Here is an 18,143-nt window from a genome sequence, read left to right as displayed (position 1 = left end):
AGGGAAGGGAGTTTTCCCAGTGTCATGGCCAACAATCCCCCAAAATAAAATTGGTCATTTGTTCCATGTCCGTCTGTGGGACGCTGCTGTGCACAATTGCCTGCCGTGTCAAGCCACAAGGTGTGTAGTCACTCCACTTTTCAGTGTATCCGGTGAAGCACTCGGAGACATCTCGATAACATGATAAGGTGTTATATCAAATGCAATGATGATGATGATTATTATTATTATTATATAGCACTGCATCTTAAAGTGCTTCTGTATAAAAGGTCAGAAAGTACCGAAAGCATATCATAAACTTGGAGCCAATATATATGATTTGGAATGGCCTGGGCTGGGAATGAGCATTACATGCTGTGTATCTATCTCTCGGTAGCTGTTGTTTTGCCTGAAAAGGTGTTCCCGATGCAGCAACCAGGCCCCTTTAATATTTAATGCACTGCAGAATCCACCCTGTTTCACCTTGGCTCAGTTGTTCTTGCTTTAGCATCAGGTTGTAGATTTGATCCCAAATGCTGTGCTTATCGTCCAGCCTGACATTCCATCCCAGCCAAGGGCTTGAGGAAGCTGATAACACCTTAATGTCTAAAAGTACTTTGTTGTGGAGCGTGATGGCTGTGTATTTACAGGCAAATGTTTTTCTGTGTGTAGAGAAGTTCACTAAACAGCCGTGAGGAGAACAACCGGTTTAACTGGCAGGTTGTCGGCCAGTAAATAAATGGGGGGGGGGGGAAAAAACTTCCTTCTCTTTTCCAATAACATTCTAAAAACAATAATAATCATTTGGTTACACAATCCACGACTGTTTGCGGGATGCTGCTGTGCGCAATTGGCTGCCAGGTTTCGTCCACAAATTACCCCAGTCCATCCACTTTGCAGCATATTTTGTGGAGCGCTTTGAGACGTCTCAAAATGCGCTTTATCAAGTGCAAGGATTATAATTATCAAATGATTGTTATAAGCAGGGGACCTTCAACTGTTGGTTGCAATTACCTGCAAAGCACTTTGGACAAGAGACAAAATACCTGTGTGGGGGTGGGAGGGGAATTGGAAGCAGGTGTGGCCTGCTCTAACCGACGTTGAATTTACAGCTGCATTTTCTCGCTCATTTTGACCCCGACTGGTTGCTATGGAATCTGCTCCTGCCCGGAACTCTGGTTGGATGATGCAATGCCAGACTCACGGTTCCTGTTTCACAAGAGCCACGTGTCTATCAGTCAGGCGATCGCGGAGGTGGCTGGCCCTCCCTCCCTCCCTGCCTGCCCTCCCTGCCTGCCTGCCTGGCACTCTGGGAGCAGGTGATGTGGCAATCTCAGGTCGCCTGGAGCGTGCACACCTGAAGGCAGGGAGGGAGGGAGGAATGCGAGACAGCTGAGCACAGCTACTCTGGAGACCAATGGCAATTCGGCGCACAACTTCCGACTCGCTCCTGACTCTTTTTTGTGGGATAATAATAATATCGTAATCCGTGCGTTTGACACAGCCCCTTATCAGGTCTTCGGGGCGTCTTAAAGCGCTTCGCAGGATCCGCTGTAAAGTGAATTGACGGTATATTTTCGTGGGCGCAAATTGGCTGCCACGTTTGCCTTCGCCACACCATTTCTGTATTAGCTTCTTAACGTTTATTGTCTTAATTTTTCAGATCGTTAGTCCTTTTGCGCTTTGATTTTCAGTCATTTTAGAGAGGCGGCGGAAGCAGCTACTGCCCGCAAATCTGAGATGGGGAATTGGTTAGCTGTGCAGTGACGCAATCAATGGCTTTGAAAGTGTTGTTCTTTATTAATAACAATAACAATCTGCATTTATTTATGTAGCACCATTCATGCCGGGTAGTGTCTCGGAGCACTTACTAGTGCCGGAGCCTGAGGCCAAGCCATGTGGAGCAGACCGTAGCACGATCAAAGAAGAAGGTCTTAAGGCGTGATCCGAACACGGGGAAATAGGGGGCGAGGTGGAGGGATTGAGGGAGCGTGCCAGAGTTTCGGGGCGTAGGGGCTGAAAGCACGATGCCGACGGTGGAACGGAGGGGAAGAGGGAGAAGCAGGAGGCCAGAGGCGGGTGGTGGGTTGGGGAATAAGCGGGTCGAACAGGCAGGGGAGGTGCCGGGGCTTGAAGGGATTGGTAGACGGATAATAATCCTTGCATTTAATAATAAATAGTGATAATAAATCCTTGCATTTGATAGCACATCGGTCGCTCTGTGTCTTCCACCCCTGCACTTCCCTGTGACTCGGGTGGGTGTTCCAGAAGGGAGGGATGAGAGTGCGAACGGACCAAAGAGCCAGGCTCTCGGGCGATCCCACGCTGTCCCTGTGCCAGCGGGACCGCAGCTATCATCTCACGAGAGAGATTAAAAGCAGCGGCTCTTCCACCAGGAGAAAGGGGAGCGGCGCACGGCTCGAGTTGTCATCTCGTGGGGGCAGACTGCCACCTAGAGTGCTGGATGCATATTTTATTCCGACCGTCCCGTGAAAAAAAAAAGGTTCCAATTTCAACCTTCGACAGACTGCAGACGTGGCTGGCATCGGGACAGGAGCTGGAGGCAACGGGAGAGCAGGGAACTCCCACTGGTGTCCCACCGCATCCAATTACACTCCGAGCGCTATCGCACTGGCTCGGCCGCTCGCTGGGGCCGTGGCCGGAACGGAACGGATTCGCTGTCACGTTCATAACCACAACAACAACAATTAATATAATCATCACAACAATCGTCCTTGACGTTTGATACCGTGGGACGTCTCAAAGCGCTTCGCAGGATATACCGTCAAGCGAATCGACCGTCTATTTTGTGGGTAAAGCTGCACGCAGCGGCGTCCCACACACAGCCGCGAATCGAGTGGCCACATTTTTATCATTTGTGTTTTTTGAAGGGATTATTACCCGTTTTCCCCCTCCCCACCCCCCCCACACCCCCCACCACGGTGAGCGATCAGCCAATACGACCCTAACAACCGGGTTCCTACCGATTGCTGAGTGTGTGTGTGTGTGTGTGTGCGGTAAGGAAACGTGCCGAAGGTTTCGCCCCTGACCTGACCTGACCTGACCCGCCCGGGAATCGAACCCGGGTCCTCTCGCGTGCGAGGCGAGGGGTCTGTAACCCCCTGAGCTACAGGGACTCTAGGATTGGATTGTCGGCCGGGACCCCCAGAGAGACGTTCTTCTTCCTTTTCCAGATCAAGTCTTTGAACGCCCGACTGATCGGATCGGAGTGGATCGGAGGGGGTCTCGGCCTGGAGCTCACCCAGAGGACTGTGTGTGACAGAGAGTGGCTCCCCCCCCCACCCCACACACACACCCCCCCACACCCCCCCACCCCCCCACCCCACACACACACCCCCCACACACACCCCCACAACCCCCCACACCCCCCCCCCACACCCCCCCACACCCCCACACCCCCCCAGCACTGCACTGAGAGAGAGAGAGAGAAAAACAGCTCAAAGCTGTGTGTGTGTGTGTGTGGGGGGGGGGGGGGCGCGCACGCTGGTGGCAGCAGCAGTCAGTGCTGGTGGTGCGAGCACGCGGTTGCTGTCGGGGGCGCGCACGCTGACTGCTGTGCAGCACAGACACAGACTGGGGGAGAAGCGGCAGGAAGTGGAACAGAGACACCGCTCAACCTCCTCCTCTCCTCCCCCCAACCCCCAGCTCAGCGCCATGGCCAGCCGGGTAAGGAGGGACACACACCCACACACACACCGTGACACACACACACACACACCGTGACACACACACACACACACAGTGACACAGAGAGGGAGAGGGACACACACACACCGTGACACGGAGAGGGACACCCACATACACACACCGTGACACACACACACCGTGACACACACAGTGACACAGAGAGGGAGAGGGACACACACACACACCGTGACACACACACACACACACACCGTGACACACACACACACACACACAGTGACACACACACACCGTGACACACACACACAGTGACACAGAGAGGGAGAGGGACACACACACACACACACAAACACACACCGTGACACACACCACACACACACACACAGTGACACAACACCGTGACACCACCACACCGTGACACAACACACACACCAGTGACACAGAGAGGGAGAGGGACACACACACACAGTGACACAGAGAGGGAGAGGGAGAGACACACACAGTGACACAGAGAGACAGAGAGAGGGAGAGACACACAGTGACACAGAGAGGGAGAGACACACACACACCGTGACACGGAGAGGGAGAGGGAGAGACACACAGTGACACAGAGAGACAGAGGAAGAGGGAGAGACACACAGTGACACAGAGGGAGAGGGAGAGACACACAGTGACACAGAGAGACAGAGGGAGAGGGAGAGACACACAGTGACACAGAGGGAGAGGGAGAGACACACAGTGACACACACAGTGACACAGAGGGAGAGGGAGAGACACACAGTGACACAGAGAGACACACAGTGACACACACAGTGACACACACAGTGACACAGAGGGAGAGGGAGAGACACACAGTGACACAGAGAGACATACAGTGACACATACAGTGACACACACAGTGACACAGAGGGAGAGGGAGAGACACACAGTGACACAGAGAGGGAGAGACACACAGTGACACAGAGAGACACACAGTGACACACACAGTGACACACACAGTGACACAGAGGGAGAGGGAGAGACACACAGTGACACAGAGAGACACACAGTGACACACACAGTGACACACACAGCGCGGCCCTGTGACGCGGCGACAATGTATCCACTTTGTATCCCAACACAGATACATCACAACAACTTCGCTACATCTCCTCTCCTCCTTTCTCTCCTCTCTCCTCTCTCTCCTCTCCTCCTTTCTCTCCTCTCTCCTCTCTCTCCTCTCCCTTCTCTCTTGTCTCTCTCCTCTCCTTTCTATCCTCTCTCCTCTTCTCCCTTCTCTCCTTCTCTCTCTCCTCTCCTTCTTTCTCGCTCTCCTTTCCTCCCTCCTCTCCTCTCCTCCCTTCTCTCCTCTCTCTTCTCTTCATTCTCTCCTCCATTCTCTCCTCTCTCTCTCTCCCCTCTCCTCACTTACCTTCTCTCATTCCCTCTCTCCTCTCCCCCCCCCCGAGCTGTGGATTAGGGGCCGGAGCCACAGTCTGAGCCGCCGCATCTGCCACCGGGTTATATTTAGCCCAGACCAGCCCGGCCCGGCCCGGCCCTGGGTTTAAACCGGGACTGCACCGAGCTGTCAGCTCCCGGGCTGGTGCATCGGCAATGTGGGAGAGGCTGTGGGATGCAATGCAGTCCCTGAGGGTTGGGGTGGGGGCGCTCTGTGTGTGTGGGGTGGGGATGCTGTCTGTGTGGGGGTGGGGGGTGGGGGTGGGGCGCTCTGTGTGTGTGTGGGGATGCTGTCCGTGTGTGTGTGTGTGGGGTGGGGATGCTGTCTGTGTGTGGGGGTGGGGTGGGGATGCTGTCTGTCTGTGTGTGTGTTGGGGGGTGAGGGTTGGGGTGGGGGCGCTCTGTGTGTGTGTGTGTGGGGGGGGGGGGGTGAAGCTGTGTGTCAGTGCTGCCCTACAAGCTGTCACCGTGTGTGTGTAACCCTCAGCCTCCTGTCTCTCATGTCACAAACTCGTCCTGTGGATGAGACGTGACTGTTTAAGTAGATCTTAAAATCCACCTGATTAAAGAGAAGAGAATCTCTCTTTCTCTCTCTTTCTCTCTCTCTCGGTGTCTTACCAGCAAGGTAAACAGTCACTACACTTGTAGTGTACCATACTGTCAACAGGTTTGAGAGGCCTTGATGTGAAAAGTGCTGAACCAAACGCTGGGATTATTTATTATAATCTCTGTTCCCCTAATATTATAAACATCCTAACAGCTAACCATCTATGTTCAGCACATGCATGTAATAATAATAACAATAATAATCTTTGCATTTATCACGTCAACGAGAGGTCTCGAAGCTCTTCACAGAATATACCGCAAACTGAATTGACTGCCGCGTTCGCCCACAAGTGTACAGTCAATTCACTTTACAGTATATTCTGTGAAGCGCTTTGGGACGTCGAGAAGACGTGAAAAGCGCTATATCAAATGCAAGGATTATTATTATTATTTGTGGGCGAAACGTGGGAGTCAATTGCGCACAGCAGCGTCCCCACAAACAGTCGTGGATTGAATTGACCAAATTATTATGTTGCAACATTAGCTCTAAATTGTAATGCACGTGGGTATCGCAATAAAAATATAGACTGCCCGCTGGTCTCCACTAACAACATCTAATTGCAGCGACAATGTGGGCGATTAATCACTTAAAAAAAAATACCTATACTGGAAATCTGAAATAACAGCCACAACAACAAATGACCTTTACGCAGTGCCCTTCACGTCAGGGGTTTGGACCCGAGCTGGTGGTTGGGATCTGGAGGGCAGGGAGGGTAGGGGTAGGGGGTAGAAGGGTGGCCAAAGGCGCGGTCGAAGGGGAGGGTCTGGAGACGGGGCCTTGAAGGAGGCGAGGGAGAGAGCGAGGCCAATGGGCTGTGGGATGGAGTTCCAAAGGGTGGGGGTAGAGAGGCTGAAGGCCTGATGGTGGGGCGAGCAAGGCGGAGGCTGCCGAGTGGAGGGAGAGGACGGGTTGATTGATAGGGGATCAGCAGGTCACAGAGGTAGGGAGGAGTAAGGCCATGGAGGGCTTTGAAGACGAGGACGAGGGTTTTGAATGAAGTCCGAAAGGCAGCTCGTTAATTATTAGAAACATTACTGTTCGGGCGGTTGAGGGCGGCAAAGCTTTTTTTTATATCCGTTACGTTAATGCGTGGGGTCGAAGGATTTGCTTATGATCAGAGTCTGGGTAGATTTGTGTGGTGTTCCCTGAAGCAGGGAGGGGTGGGGAAGCCATTTCAGTGTTTAAGGTCATGAGGGGGAGGCAGCAAAATAGATTGTGGTAAATGGGATTAAAAGATAACGTCAACATTTTGCACTTACACAGTGACTTTCACACAGGGTGGACAGCTTGAGTGGCCCAAAGGGTTAAAGCAAAGTGGTGAGATTTTTAATTTGTTTACTGTCCAATTATAGAGATGAAAAACCAATACTGTCCTGACTAAATCTAATCCATTGCCATTTGCCCTGAAGCCCGACTCCAGTCTCTGTACCAGATGGCTTTTCTGATTAATATATATAAAATTTATAGGTAGAGAAACAATATATCCCGATAAATATTCTTATTTTACTAATGACCCCTGATGGGACCAGGGCTCTTACAACCCGTTTCCATTTTTATCTAATAATCCCTCTTCTCCACAAACAAATTGCTGCTCGCAATTGACTCTCAGGTATTGCCCACAAAACACACAGTCACTACGCTTTACAATGTATCCCGTGAAGCGCTTTGAGATGTTTCAACGACACGATAAAGAGCTGTATCAAATGCAAGGATTGTTATTAATATTATTATCCATCTACCTGCCCCTGAGGGGGGTGACAGGGTCTCAGGGTGGGGGGCGGTGCGTGTGGGAGGCTGCATTATAGGGGATGCCTTGCACTGGTTCAACTGATCCCTTCCTTCCGATCAACATGAGCTCAGGCGTGAATCGAGTGCCAGAGAGGTTATTGTGTCAGTGCACCGTAGTTTCCTGTAAACCGAGACAGAGAAGGTTGTGAAAGTCCTGCAGTTTGACGACTTGTGGCTGCAAGGTAACATCAGCCACGACAGGACGGTGCTCCGAGGGGGGGGTCCGGTGTAAGTGTGGGGGTGGAATAATTGGAGTTGAGGTACAGATCAGCTGTGGTCTGATAGAATGGCGGAACAGGCTCGAGGGGCTGAAAGGCCTCCTTTCCTGTGAATTTACCGGAATTTACTGGAATTGTGACAACCATCAGGATTGAGCGGCCCACAAAGACTCAGTCCACGGCTGTTCGCTGTGGGGTGGGGGCGTGGGGTGGGGAGGCGCCGTGGGCCATTTGGCTGCCGCGTTTGGCCCACAAAACACGCAGTCGATTCACTTTATTGTGCGAAGCGCTTTGAGACGTCTCGAAGACGTGACTAATATCGAATGCGAGGAATGTTAGGCTGATGAAGATGATGATGATGATGATGAAGATGATGTACAAGTGACCAGTGTCGTGGGTGTGTTTTGTTTACAGACTATGCTCGCAGCGCGGTGTCCCACTGACGAGCTGTCGCTGACCAACTGTGCTGTGGTGAACGACAAGGACTTCCAGAATGGCCAGTACGTGCCTCGGCCCTCGCTTTGTCCCCTTTAGAAAGCCTTTCCCTGTTGCCATCAGTACCCAACTGTGCTGCGTTGCGCTGTGCTGTGCTGCGTTGCGCTGTGCTGTGCTGCGTTGCGCTGTGCTGTGCTGTGCTGCACTGCGCTGTGCTGTGCTTTCCTCTCATCTCACTGGAAGGTGTGGTCGATGCAGTCGTGTCTGGCCGCCAACATAATTGATCATTTTATTGGCTTGTGCTGGGAGCGAGCGAGTACTGGTTCATGTTGAGTTTGCACCCTGTGTCGCGCCTCTGTGTCAATGCTAACCGCTGGGGTTTACAGGCCGGGAGTTTTTTTTTTTGGGGGGGGTGGGGGGGGTGCGTAAACAGGACCCCCCCCCACTATGTTGTTTTCTGGCCATCGGTAACCGGTCAGCGAGCGTTCCCGACAGCTTCTGTGCCAGGAAGGAGCTGGCTGATCGGATGTTGTCTGCCGCGGTTCTGGGTGGCGTTCCGATTTTCCGGGATCCTGGCTGACACTGAGCCTGACTCCCACCTGCGACACGGAGGCTTCAGCTGATTGTACAGGACAGGCTACAACAACAAGAACAACAACTTGCTTTTATACTCACGCCCCTCGCACAGGGTGGCGTCCCAGAGCGCTTGACAGTCGCGGGCAGGGGGCAAGGGATAGAGGGTCGAGCGTTCCAGAGTTTCGGGGCTGGAATGGGGGGCACGAGGGACACGAAGGTTGGAGCCGGTCGAGTGGAGGCAGCTGGTTCGTTGGTTGGAGAGGATGGCTGAGAGGTGGGCAGTCAGCATGAGTAATGAGTAATCGCAAGCCTTTTGATGCTTGTTGTCTCATTGAAATGAAAATCTTCTTTATTTCTCCCTCACCCCGACCTAATTATCGCCTCTCTATCTGCGTGAATCTTGGCTGCTTCATCAGGTTTTCTGCCGTGTGTGTGTGTGTGTGTGGGAGGCCAGACTGCCAGTCACGAGGCTTTTGTGCGTTTAAAGTATTCAATTTTCGTGACTGATTTCAGAGAGAGAATCAGCTGAAAGCCTTGCGATTCTCTTTAATGGCTCTGTCGGTACACAGCTCTGTAGCTCAGCGGTTAGAGCACTCGCCTCGCAAGCGTGAGGACCTGGGTTTGATTCCCGGGCAAGGCAAAATTTAGTCGAGCTTCCTTACTCCACACGCCTCTGTTTCGCCCACAAAATATACAGCCAATTCACTTGACGGTATATTCTGCGAAGCGCTTTGAGACGTCTCGAAGATGTGATCGGGCGCGATATCAAATGCAAGGATGATTATTTTACCTGGTGAGCAGGGACCCGGTTGTTAGTTGATTGGCGGATCACTTTCCGGGGTTAATAATCCCTACAAAAATAACCCCTATGTTTCGTTGTTGGGGGAGAGGGGTGTGGATAGAGGTGGTGGGCCTGTGGGAGGGTTGGGGCTGCTGTCCATGGTACTGACTGCAACTGCCGTGTGTGATGGCTGCTAACAGCACGTGGTCAAGATGTAGTCTGTGGACACCTCTTTCTCTCCCTCCCTCTCCCTGTGTCTCTTCCCCTGACCCTGACTCAAAGCTCGGGGGTCACATTGAACACACAGCCAGATTCTTATATGTTCCCTTTCATCCACAAAACACACAGTCACTCCATTTTACTGTACATGGATGACACAGTATTGGTCACTTCATTCCACGACTGTTTGTGGGACACTGCTGTGCGCAATTGGCTGCTGCATTTTGCCCTCAAATATACAGTCAATTCACTTTACAGTCTACTCTGTGAAGCGCTTTGAGACGTCGAGAAGACGTGAAAAGCTCTGTATCAAATGCCAGGATTATTATTATTATGTCCCGTGAAGTGCTTTGAGACAACGTGATAAGGCGCTGTATCAAATGAAAGGGTTATTATTACTATTATTACAGTTTTTAACATCCATTGGAGAAAAGAGATAAGCACTTAAGCACTCCATTTGATTTGCATCTCACCAATTGCCGTGAACCTCTGTTATTTTGTCTTTTGTATAAAGTTGCGCTGTTTTGGTGCAGAGCCAGTCGAGGTGAGATATATTTTAGCCTAGGCTTCCTCAGCGCTCACGGCTGGCAAACACCCAGTGATGGCAGCGAGCCAGCTGAGCAGTGCTGAGCTGACCAGCATTTCTCAGTTTCACATGAAGAGAGCAGAGAAGAGAGCAGACCGTAAATTGATGAGCCGAACTGTCTCCTTAATGTAATGGTTCCAAGGTCGTTGCCCTGACAGCAGCAGCCTCCATCCCACACTCATACATGCCCTTATCCATACCCCCATACTCCCATACCCAAATACACCCACACACACATACCAACCCACAAAATCCTCCACACCCACCCACACACACACACACACACACACACACATACACACTTGCACAGTGCCCCTCCCAGGGCAGGGCAGAGCTTTGCCCCTCGCAGTTCCATTGCTGACGGCTCTCTGAGCCTGTGTTGCTGTGCTGGGGTTTATAGTGTCGCAGGTCACTGTGTTCCTAGGAACAAAAGGAATCTCTAGATGAATAAATACCAAGGTCCATCTCGTTCGCCGTCTATATCTTGCTACATTATTGGAGATGTTGACAGCAATTAACTCTGTATGGATTAGTCTACAACAACAGTGGAAAGCTTTGGGAACCTTAGATTGCGGTTGCCTAATGCTTCTTCCAAACCAAACTCCACTTACTATATGTCACGTCTCCAATTACTCATATACTGTATCCCAAGATTTGAATGGATTACTGCGCAGTGTTTATGGTGTGGCGGGCGGCTGATGTGTATACAGTGTAGAGTTTGGGACGTGACCTGTGTAAACGACTGGCAGGCTGGTGGAAGGTGAACTGGATGGAACTCGGTCTTTTGCCCAGCAAATTCTTATGTTCTTATGTGTTGTCTCTCCCCAGACACGTGATAGTGAAAACCAGCCCCACGCACAAGTTTGTCTTCACAGTGAAGAGCCACAACACCGTGCTTTCAGGGAACATTGCCTTCAGCCTGCCCCAGGTAGGAGCTTCCTCCTCTGCCCCTGTTTTCCCTGCGCGAGGCTGTGTTGAGTTGCCGTGCTGTGTGTTGACTTCAAAGCCTTCAAAGCCTTCAGGCCCTTGCTCCTTCCGATCTGACTCTGTGACCCGCTAACGCCATAATGGACCTGTCCGCTCCCTCTGCTCAGTGGGCTCCGGCCTTCTCCACGTCCCCCGCTTGGCCTACCCCACCCCACCATCGGTGGTGGGGCCTTCAGCCTCTCTGCCCCCACCCTTTGGAACTCCATCCCACAATCCCTTTGCCTTGGCCCCTCCCTCGCCTCCTTCAAGGCCCGTCTCAAGAGCCCCCTCATCGACCCCACCCTCGGTCACCCTCCTACCCCCACCCTCCACCTCTCCTGATCCCAACCCCCAACTCGGGTCCAAATTCCTGACTATCCAGGGCCTTGGGACGTCCTCCCAATGTAACAGTCATCATGTAATGTCATTTGTTGTTGTTGTTGATGACGGATTGGGCTGTGTTGTTTTTTCCAGAGGAAGTGGGTGGGGCTGTCCATTGGCCAGGAAGTGGAAGGTATGAGTTTTATTTCACCATTTGCCTCTTGTCCTTTCCCTCCTCTCCATGGTCCTTATCTGCAATACCCCTGTGTGAGTCTGTGTGTGAGTGTGTGTGTCTGTGTGGGTGCGTCTGTGTAAATATCTCCTAGCCGCTTAGGTGTGTTTGCGGTGATGGTGATGACTGTGAATTAATTCCCATTTAGCCGCCTGGGTTATCGCTAGGTTCGGTGTTTGCCATGTGCCGCTGGTCTCTCTGTCTCGCTGCCTCTCACTGACAGCCCTGCCTGGTTGCCCACAGTTTCCACCACTGCAATGCGCTGCCCATTTACTCTCTCCCTTCCTGATTCCCTGCAGTCACGTTTGTGCCAAAATCAGATTGTTTTTCCTACAAGAAGAGTCCTTGGTTATTTTTCAAGGTTGTGGTGCTCTCTGAAAATCACCAACATATGTCTCTCACCCTCTCTCTCTCTGTCTGTCTGTCTGTCTGTCTATCTCGCTCTCTCACACACACTTTATATTCCCTCCCTTATACTGGTCCCTCTCTCCCTCCGTCACTCCCCTGTTTCCCTGTTGCCATCAGACTGGCTTGGTGTCTGCTCCTGTCCCGCCGGACATTAAAGATTCCTGCGCCGTTTGAGCACCAGAGCCAGAGATGGGGCTGTGAGGTTCCTCACTGAACAATTTGATACCTTGCAATAGAATTCCTTGACCAGCGACTCCGCGCTGGGCTGAGCTGTGCTGGGCTGAGATGTGCTGGGCTGAGCTGTGCTGGGCTGAAATGTGCTGTGCTGAGCTGTGCTGGGCTGAGCTGTGCTGGGCTGAGATGTGCTATTCTGGGCTGAGATGTGCTGGGCTGAGATGTGCTGTGCTGGGCTGAAATGTGCTGTGCTGTGCTGAGATGTGCTGGGCTGAGCTGTGCTGGGCTGAGCTGTGCTGGGCTGAGATGTGCTATTCTGGGCTGAGATGTGCTGGGCTGAAATGTGCTGTGCTGTGCTGAGATGTGCTGGGCTGGGCTGAGCTGTGCTGGGCTGAGATGCGCTGTGCTGGGCTGAGCTGTGCTGAGCTGAGATGTGCTGTGCTGTGCTGAGATGTGCTGTGCTGGGCTGAGATGTGCTGGGCTGAGATGTGCTGTGCTGGGCTGAGATGTGCTGGGCTGAGATGTGCTGTGCTGGGCTGAGATGTGCTGGGCTGAGATGTGCTGTGCTGAGATGTGCTGTGCTGAGATGTGCTGTGCTGGGCTGAGATGTGCTGTGCTGAGATGTGCTGTGCTGGGCTGAGCTGTGCTGAGCTGAGATGTGCTGTGCTGTGCTGGGCTGTGCTGGGCTGAGGCTGTGCTGGGCTGGAGTGTGGGCCGCCCGGTGGCAGCCACCAGTACTGCAGCGTTCATTCCACTTCAGTGATGCAGAATTGCTCACTCAACAACGACAACAACTTGCATTTATATAGTGCTCCAGTGTCGCTGGGCTCCAGGGATGGTTCCCACTCCCCCCAGCGGATGAGGCTGAGGGGGTCCAGCTGTGTAGATTGCCGCTCAATCCCAGCCGGTCCTGCCAGCCTGTAATTAAAAGAGGCTTTGCAAGACGTCAGTGTGACAGAGCGATGCTGAAAGCCAGAGCTGCGGGGGTCTGGGGCTTGTTCATTGTCTGCCCTGATTCGGGGCAGCCCACGGGGTCCGGCAGGTGTCGGGGGCTGGCAGGCAGCCCACCAGCCTCTGCCCAGGGAGCGCGCGGGAATTCTGCACCCTTCAACTGAACAATGAGTGTTCAGTGACAGAGCCAGCCGTGGCCTCTCTCTCTCTCTCTCTCTCTCGCTGTCTCTCTCCGCTCCCTGCAGTCCAGCTGCTAAACACCAGCACTTATTGTGTGGTGTTGAGTGAGGTGGTTTCCTTCCTGTACCTGGGAGCATTGTCCTGGCTGAGGCGGGGTCCCTCCTGTCAACCCAGGGTCACCGAGCCCTCGCTTACTGTGCTCAGTCCCTGGTGGGCACATGACAGGCAGATTCCCTTCGTTAGTTCATTAATATCTGGCCTACCTGTCTGTGTGTGCGTGTGCCTGTGCGTGTGTGTGTGTCTGGCGCGATGTCTGTGTGTGTCTATGTGCGCGTGTGCCTGTGTGTCTGTGTGCGCGTGTGCCTGTGTGTGTCTGTGTGTGTGTGTGCGCGCGTCTGCCTGTGTGTGTATGTGTGTGTGCGCGTGTGCCTGTGTGTGTGTGCGTGCGCGCGTCTGCCTCTGTGCGTATGTGTGTGCGTGTGTGCCTGTGTGTGTATCTCTTTCTTTCTTCAACTCATATTCACACTCTCATCCTTCTGCCCATTGTCTCACTTATTCACCCGCTTACTTTTTCTTTTGCTCAGTCTCTCTCTCTCTCTCTGTCTGATTTGTGTACACATTATCTATTATAAACAGTGAATGTTAACGATAATGCTTGACCACGGCCTTTGTGTCAGGAGGACGTCTCCATAGAAAATTAGAAACAGGAGGAGGCCAATCAGCCCCTCGAGCCTGTTCTGCCATTCTACAAGACCACGGCTGATCTGTACCTCAAGTCCAATTATCCCTCAATACCCTGACCTAACAAATATCTTCCTACCTCAGTCTTGAAGCGCTTCGCAGGATTTTACTGTAAAGTGTAGTGACTGTGTATTTTGTAGGTGAGAGAGAGAGAGAGGGAGCGCAAGTAGAAATTAATTAAAGATAAGGAAATCTGACTGACTTTCCGCCAATATATAATTCACACAGGCGCACATAAAGAGGGTAGGTTAATGCTTTGGGTGCTCTCTTTCACTCTTATACACACACTCTATCTCACGCTTGCGCTCTCTCACACTCACTCTCATGCGTGCTCTCTCACTCTCCTTCACTCTCATGCACACTCTCTCTCTCACTCACTATCTCATGCACTCTCTCTCACTCTCTTTCACTCTCATACACACTCTCGCTCACTTGTGTTCTCTCTCTCTCTATCTCTCTCTCTCTCTCTCTCACTCACTCTCCCTCACTTTCTCTCCCCCTCAGTGACGCCCTATGACTTTGACAAGGCCAGGCAGTGTATTGGGACGATGACCATCGAAATTGACTTCCTGCAGAAGAAGAGTGTGGACTCCAACCCGTACGACACTGACCGCATGGCGGCTGAGTTCATCCAGCAGTTTAACTGCCAGGCCTTCTCCACAGGCCAGCAGGTGGGCCACACGATGGGGAGGGGGGCTGTTTGTGTGTTTGGGGACGAGCAGGTGGGGAGCAAGGGGGCGCGGGAGAGAGAGGGAGAGAGAGAAGGGAGAGAGAGGGGGGAGATAGACAGAGGGAGGGGGGAGAGACACAGAGGGGGATTGAAGCAAGAGAGGGGACCCTGTGCGGGGGGGGGGGGTGGGGGGTTGGGAGAGAGAGAAGGGGGTTTGGGGGCGGGAGGGCTCTGCGAGGAGGGGGACGCCTCACTAACAGTAATAATACCAGTCAGGTTGTTCGTTCCCAATCGGCCTTTTTGTGTTCAGAGAGTGACCTGTGTGTCTTGTCTCCCGTTTACTCCTCAGCTTGTGTTCAGCTTCAACGACAAGCTGTTTGGGCTGGTGGTGAAGGGCCTCGAGGCCATGGACCCCAGCATCCTGAAAGGGGAGCAGGCGACCAGCAAGCGGCAGAAGGTCAGACCCTCAACGTGGTACATCTCCTGATCCCGGCCCCCAACCCCGAGCTCGGGTGCAAATCCCTGACTGTCCAGCGCCTTGGGACGTCCTCCCAAACATTGAAAGGCGCTCTGGAACACTCTTCCTCTATCCCACCGCCTCACCCCTTCCTTCCTTCCTTCCTTCCCTCCCTCATCTTCAGGTCGCGCCTGAAGACCTTCCTGTTCGACCGTGTCTACGGTCACCTCCCCCCTCCCTCCCCCCTGGCTCGGCGCTGTTCTCCAACACAGTCCAGCGCTCTGGGACGCTGCCCTGCATGAGGGGCGTTGTGTAAATTGTTGTTGTTGTTTGTTGTTGGTGAGGTGTGCGGGGGCTGGGCTGGGGCGGAGAGGGGCTGGGGGGCGCGGGGGCTATGAGCCGGGGCTGTTCTGATCTGTTCCGTATTGCTTTGTGAACAGATTGAGCTGGGGCTGGCGATTGCCAACTCCCAGGTGATATTTGAGAAAGCAGAGAGTTCCTCACTAGCTCTCATCGGTGAGTACAGTATACCATCACAATCTTACAGACAAGAAGGAGGCCATTCGGCCCATCTTGCCTGTGCCGGCTCTTTGAAAGAGCTACCAACTAGTCCCCACTCCCCCACTTTTACCCCAACCAGTCCCACTCCCCCTCGCTTACCCCATAGCCCTGCACATTTCCCTTTTTAACTACCGACCTGATTCCAATTCCCTTTTGAAAGCTATTATGGAATCTGCTCCCGACAGCCTTTCAGGCCGTGTGTTCCAGACCGTAACAACTCTCCGGGTGAAAAAAAAGAAATCTCTCCTCGTCTCCCCTCTGGTTCTTTTGCCAATTGTCTGAAACCTGTGTCCTCTGGTTACCGACCCCTCCCCGCCTGCCTGCTCGCCAGAGGAAACTCTTACTAAAAACCCCCTCACAATTTTTGAACACCTCTATTAAATCTCCCCCTCAACCTGAACCTTCTCTGCTCTAAGGCGCACAATCCCGGCCTCTCTCGTCCCTCTCTCTCTCTCTCTGTTTCCCTCTCGCTCTCTCTCTCGCCGAAATTTGCAGGAGAGGAAAACGTGCCCAAGAACCCGGGCGCCGTGGTCTGCATTTCCTCTCTCTTCGCACGAACGCCCATCCGCGCGTCGCAGCGAGGCACGCGATCACGCACGGGCGCGCGCAACACGCACACGCGGTGAATGTGTCCGGCGTGTGCTCAGTGCCGCACGCTGCCACCAGGTGGCGGTAGACGTGCGTGCGTACGAGCCTCTGACTCTTTCCTCTCCGTTCACTTCAGGTAAATCTAAGACCAAACAGGGACGTCAGTCTATCATTAACCCCGACTGGAATTTTGAGAAGATGGGCATCGGCGGCCTGGACAGGGAGTTTTCCGACATCTTCCGCAGGGCTTTCGCCTCGAGGGTGTTCCCCGTGGAGCTGGTGGAGCAGATGGGTGAGTGCGGGGGACACACGACGCAAAAAAATAATCCCGAGGGCAGACCCTCGCGCCGTGCAGCCACTGCGCCTCGGAGGCAAATGCAACGCCCAATTCACGCGCTTTCCGCGTCCCGCGCGTAAGCGGCCACAGGCAAACAGCCGTGAGGTGAATGCCTGGTGTTATGGATGGGGGTGGGGGGTGGGGGGGATTGTCGAGGGGACACACCGACCTGCAAGAATTCCCTTCTATTTATCAAAAAGGTGGCAGGAGTTTGGATTCACTGAAGTTCGAAGCCTCCGACGATCCCATGTTCCTCTTCCCCACCCCCTTACACCCCCCCCCCACCCCGCACCTCCTGCCCCAACACTGCGCTGCATCATCAGCTGAGACTGAACTGAAAGCACCCCCCCCCCCTCTCGCTGATTTGAAACTACAACCCTCTGCCCCAGAGGGCAGAGCGCGAAGGAGCGAGCGAGCCAGGCTAACGTGGGTCACACACCTGGTTGGGTGCGTGGATGAGTGTTGACTGACGGGGTCGGGGGCTGTGTACGTCAGCACACACCTGCTTATCAGGAGACCTTCTGAAACACGTGGCGGGGGGCGGTGGAGGTTGTTGAGTGGGGGGTGAGGAGGGGGTGGGGGGGAATAACAACACGGGCACCAATGTGCTGGAAATGCCATCTGAAGTCTGATAGAAAGTTAATTGAGAGCCGGGCTGATCGGTGCTGCTCTATGAGGTCACCGCGTTGACTGGCTGTCAGGGGCTCAGGTGGTTTCATTACTGGGACCATTGATACCCAGGACCTGCTCCTAACACTTGGCCAAGCTCCAGCTTCTGAGCTCACAAAGCAGCTGGGCTGTACGTTTTGACAGTGAAAGAGTGTGTGTGTGTGCGCGCGTGAGTATGTGTGTGTGAGATCCATCGATCTCCTTTAGCTCAGTGGTTAGAGCACTCGCCTCGCAGGTCGGCAGGAAAGCCCGGGTTGTCCGTCGATTGGCGGATCGCTTTTCCGGGGGTAATAATAATCCCGTCAAAAAAAACAAGCAAACAATAATGTGGTCTTATTGTCCACACCTGCTTGTGTGTGCACTGCTTATGTGCAAAATCGGCGGCCACGTTTACTCGTAAATATATGCAGTCACTACGCTTCACAGTGAAGGCACACGAGTCGCTTTCTGTGGCTGCACATTTCTGCGTCGTTGTTGTGTAACATAGAGCGAGAGCCTGCGCGCCCCCCCCCCTCCCCTCACACACACAACCACCCACACACACCCACACGCACGCACGCACACACACTCTGTTGGCACTTGGGATGTCCTCCCGA

General features: G+C 53.2%; 1 protein-coding gene across 1 annotated transcript in view; it reads left to right on the top strand.

Annotated features, from left to right (window-relative positions):
- Nucleotides 1-3,544: 3,544 nt before the first annotated feature.
- The window catches only part of LOC103187748 (vesicle-fusing ATPase), a 49,418-nt gene continuing 34,819 nt past the window's right edge, over nucleotides 3,545-18,143 (top strand). The window contains exons 1-8 of the mRNA XM_042343332.1: nucleotides 3,545-3,666; nucleotides 8,110-8,195; nucleotides 11,121-11,220; nucleotides 11,733-11,772; nucleotides 14,770-14,936; nucleotides 15,285-15,392; nucleotides 15,833-15,908; nucleotides 16,678-16,833. Coding sequence (XP_042199266.1) covers nucleotides 3,655-3,666; nucleotides 8,110-8,195; nucleotides 11,121-11,220; nucleotides 11,733-11,772; nucleotides 14,770-14,936; nucleotides 15,285-15,392; nucleotides 15,833-15,908; nucleotides 16,678-16,833 — 745 coding nt within the window. The 5' untranslated portion in view covers nucleotides 3,545-3,654. The remainder of the gene's footprint in view (nucleotides 3,667-8,109; nucleotides 8,196-11,120; nucleotides 11,221-11,732; nucleotides 11,773-14,769; nucleotides 14,937-15,284; nucleotides 15,393-15,832; nucleotides 15,909-16,677; nucleotides 16,834-18,143) is intronic.

Source organism: Callorhinchus milii, unplaced genomic scaffold (assembly GCF_018977255.1).
Source record: "Callorhinchus milii isolate IMCB2004 unplaced genomic scaffold, IMCB_Cmil_1.0 Scaffold23, whole genome shotgun sequence".
Taxonomy (NCBI): domain Eukaryota; kingdom Metazoa; phylum Chordata; class Chondrichthyes; order Chimaeriformes; family Callorhinchidae; genus Callorhinchus; species Callorhinchus milii.
The sequence above is the reverse complement of the archived record's forward strand: the minus strand, read 5'-3'. Positions and strand labels throughout refer to the sequence as shown.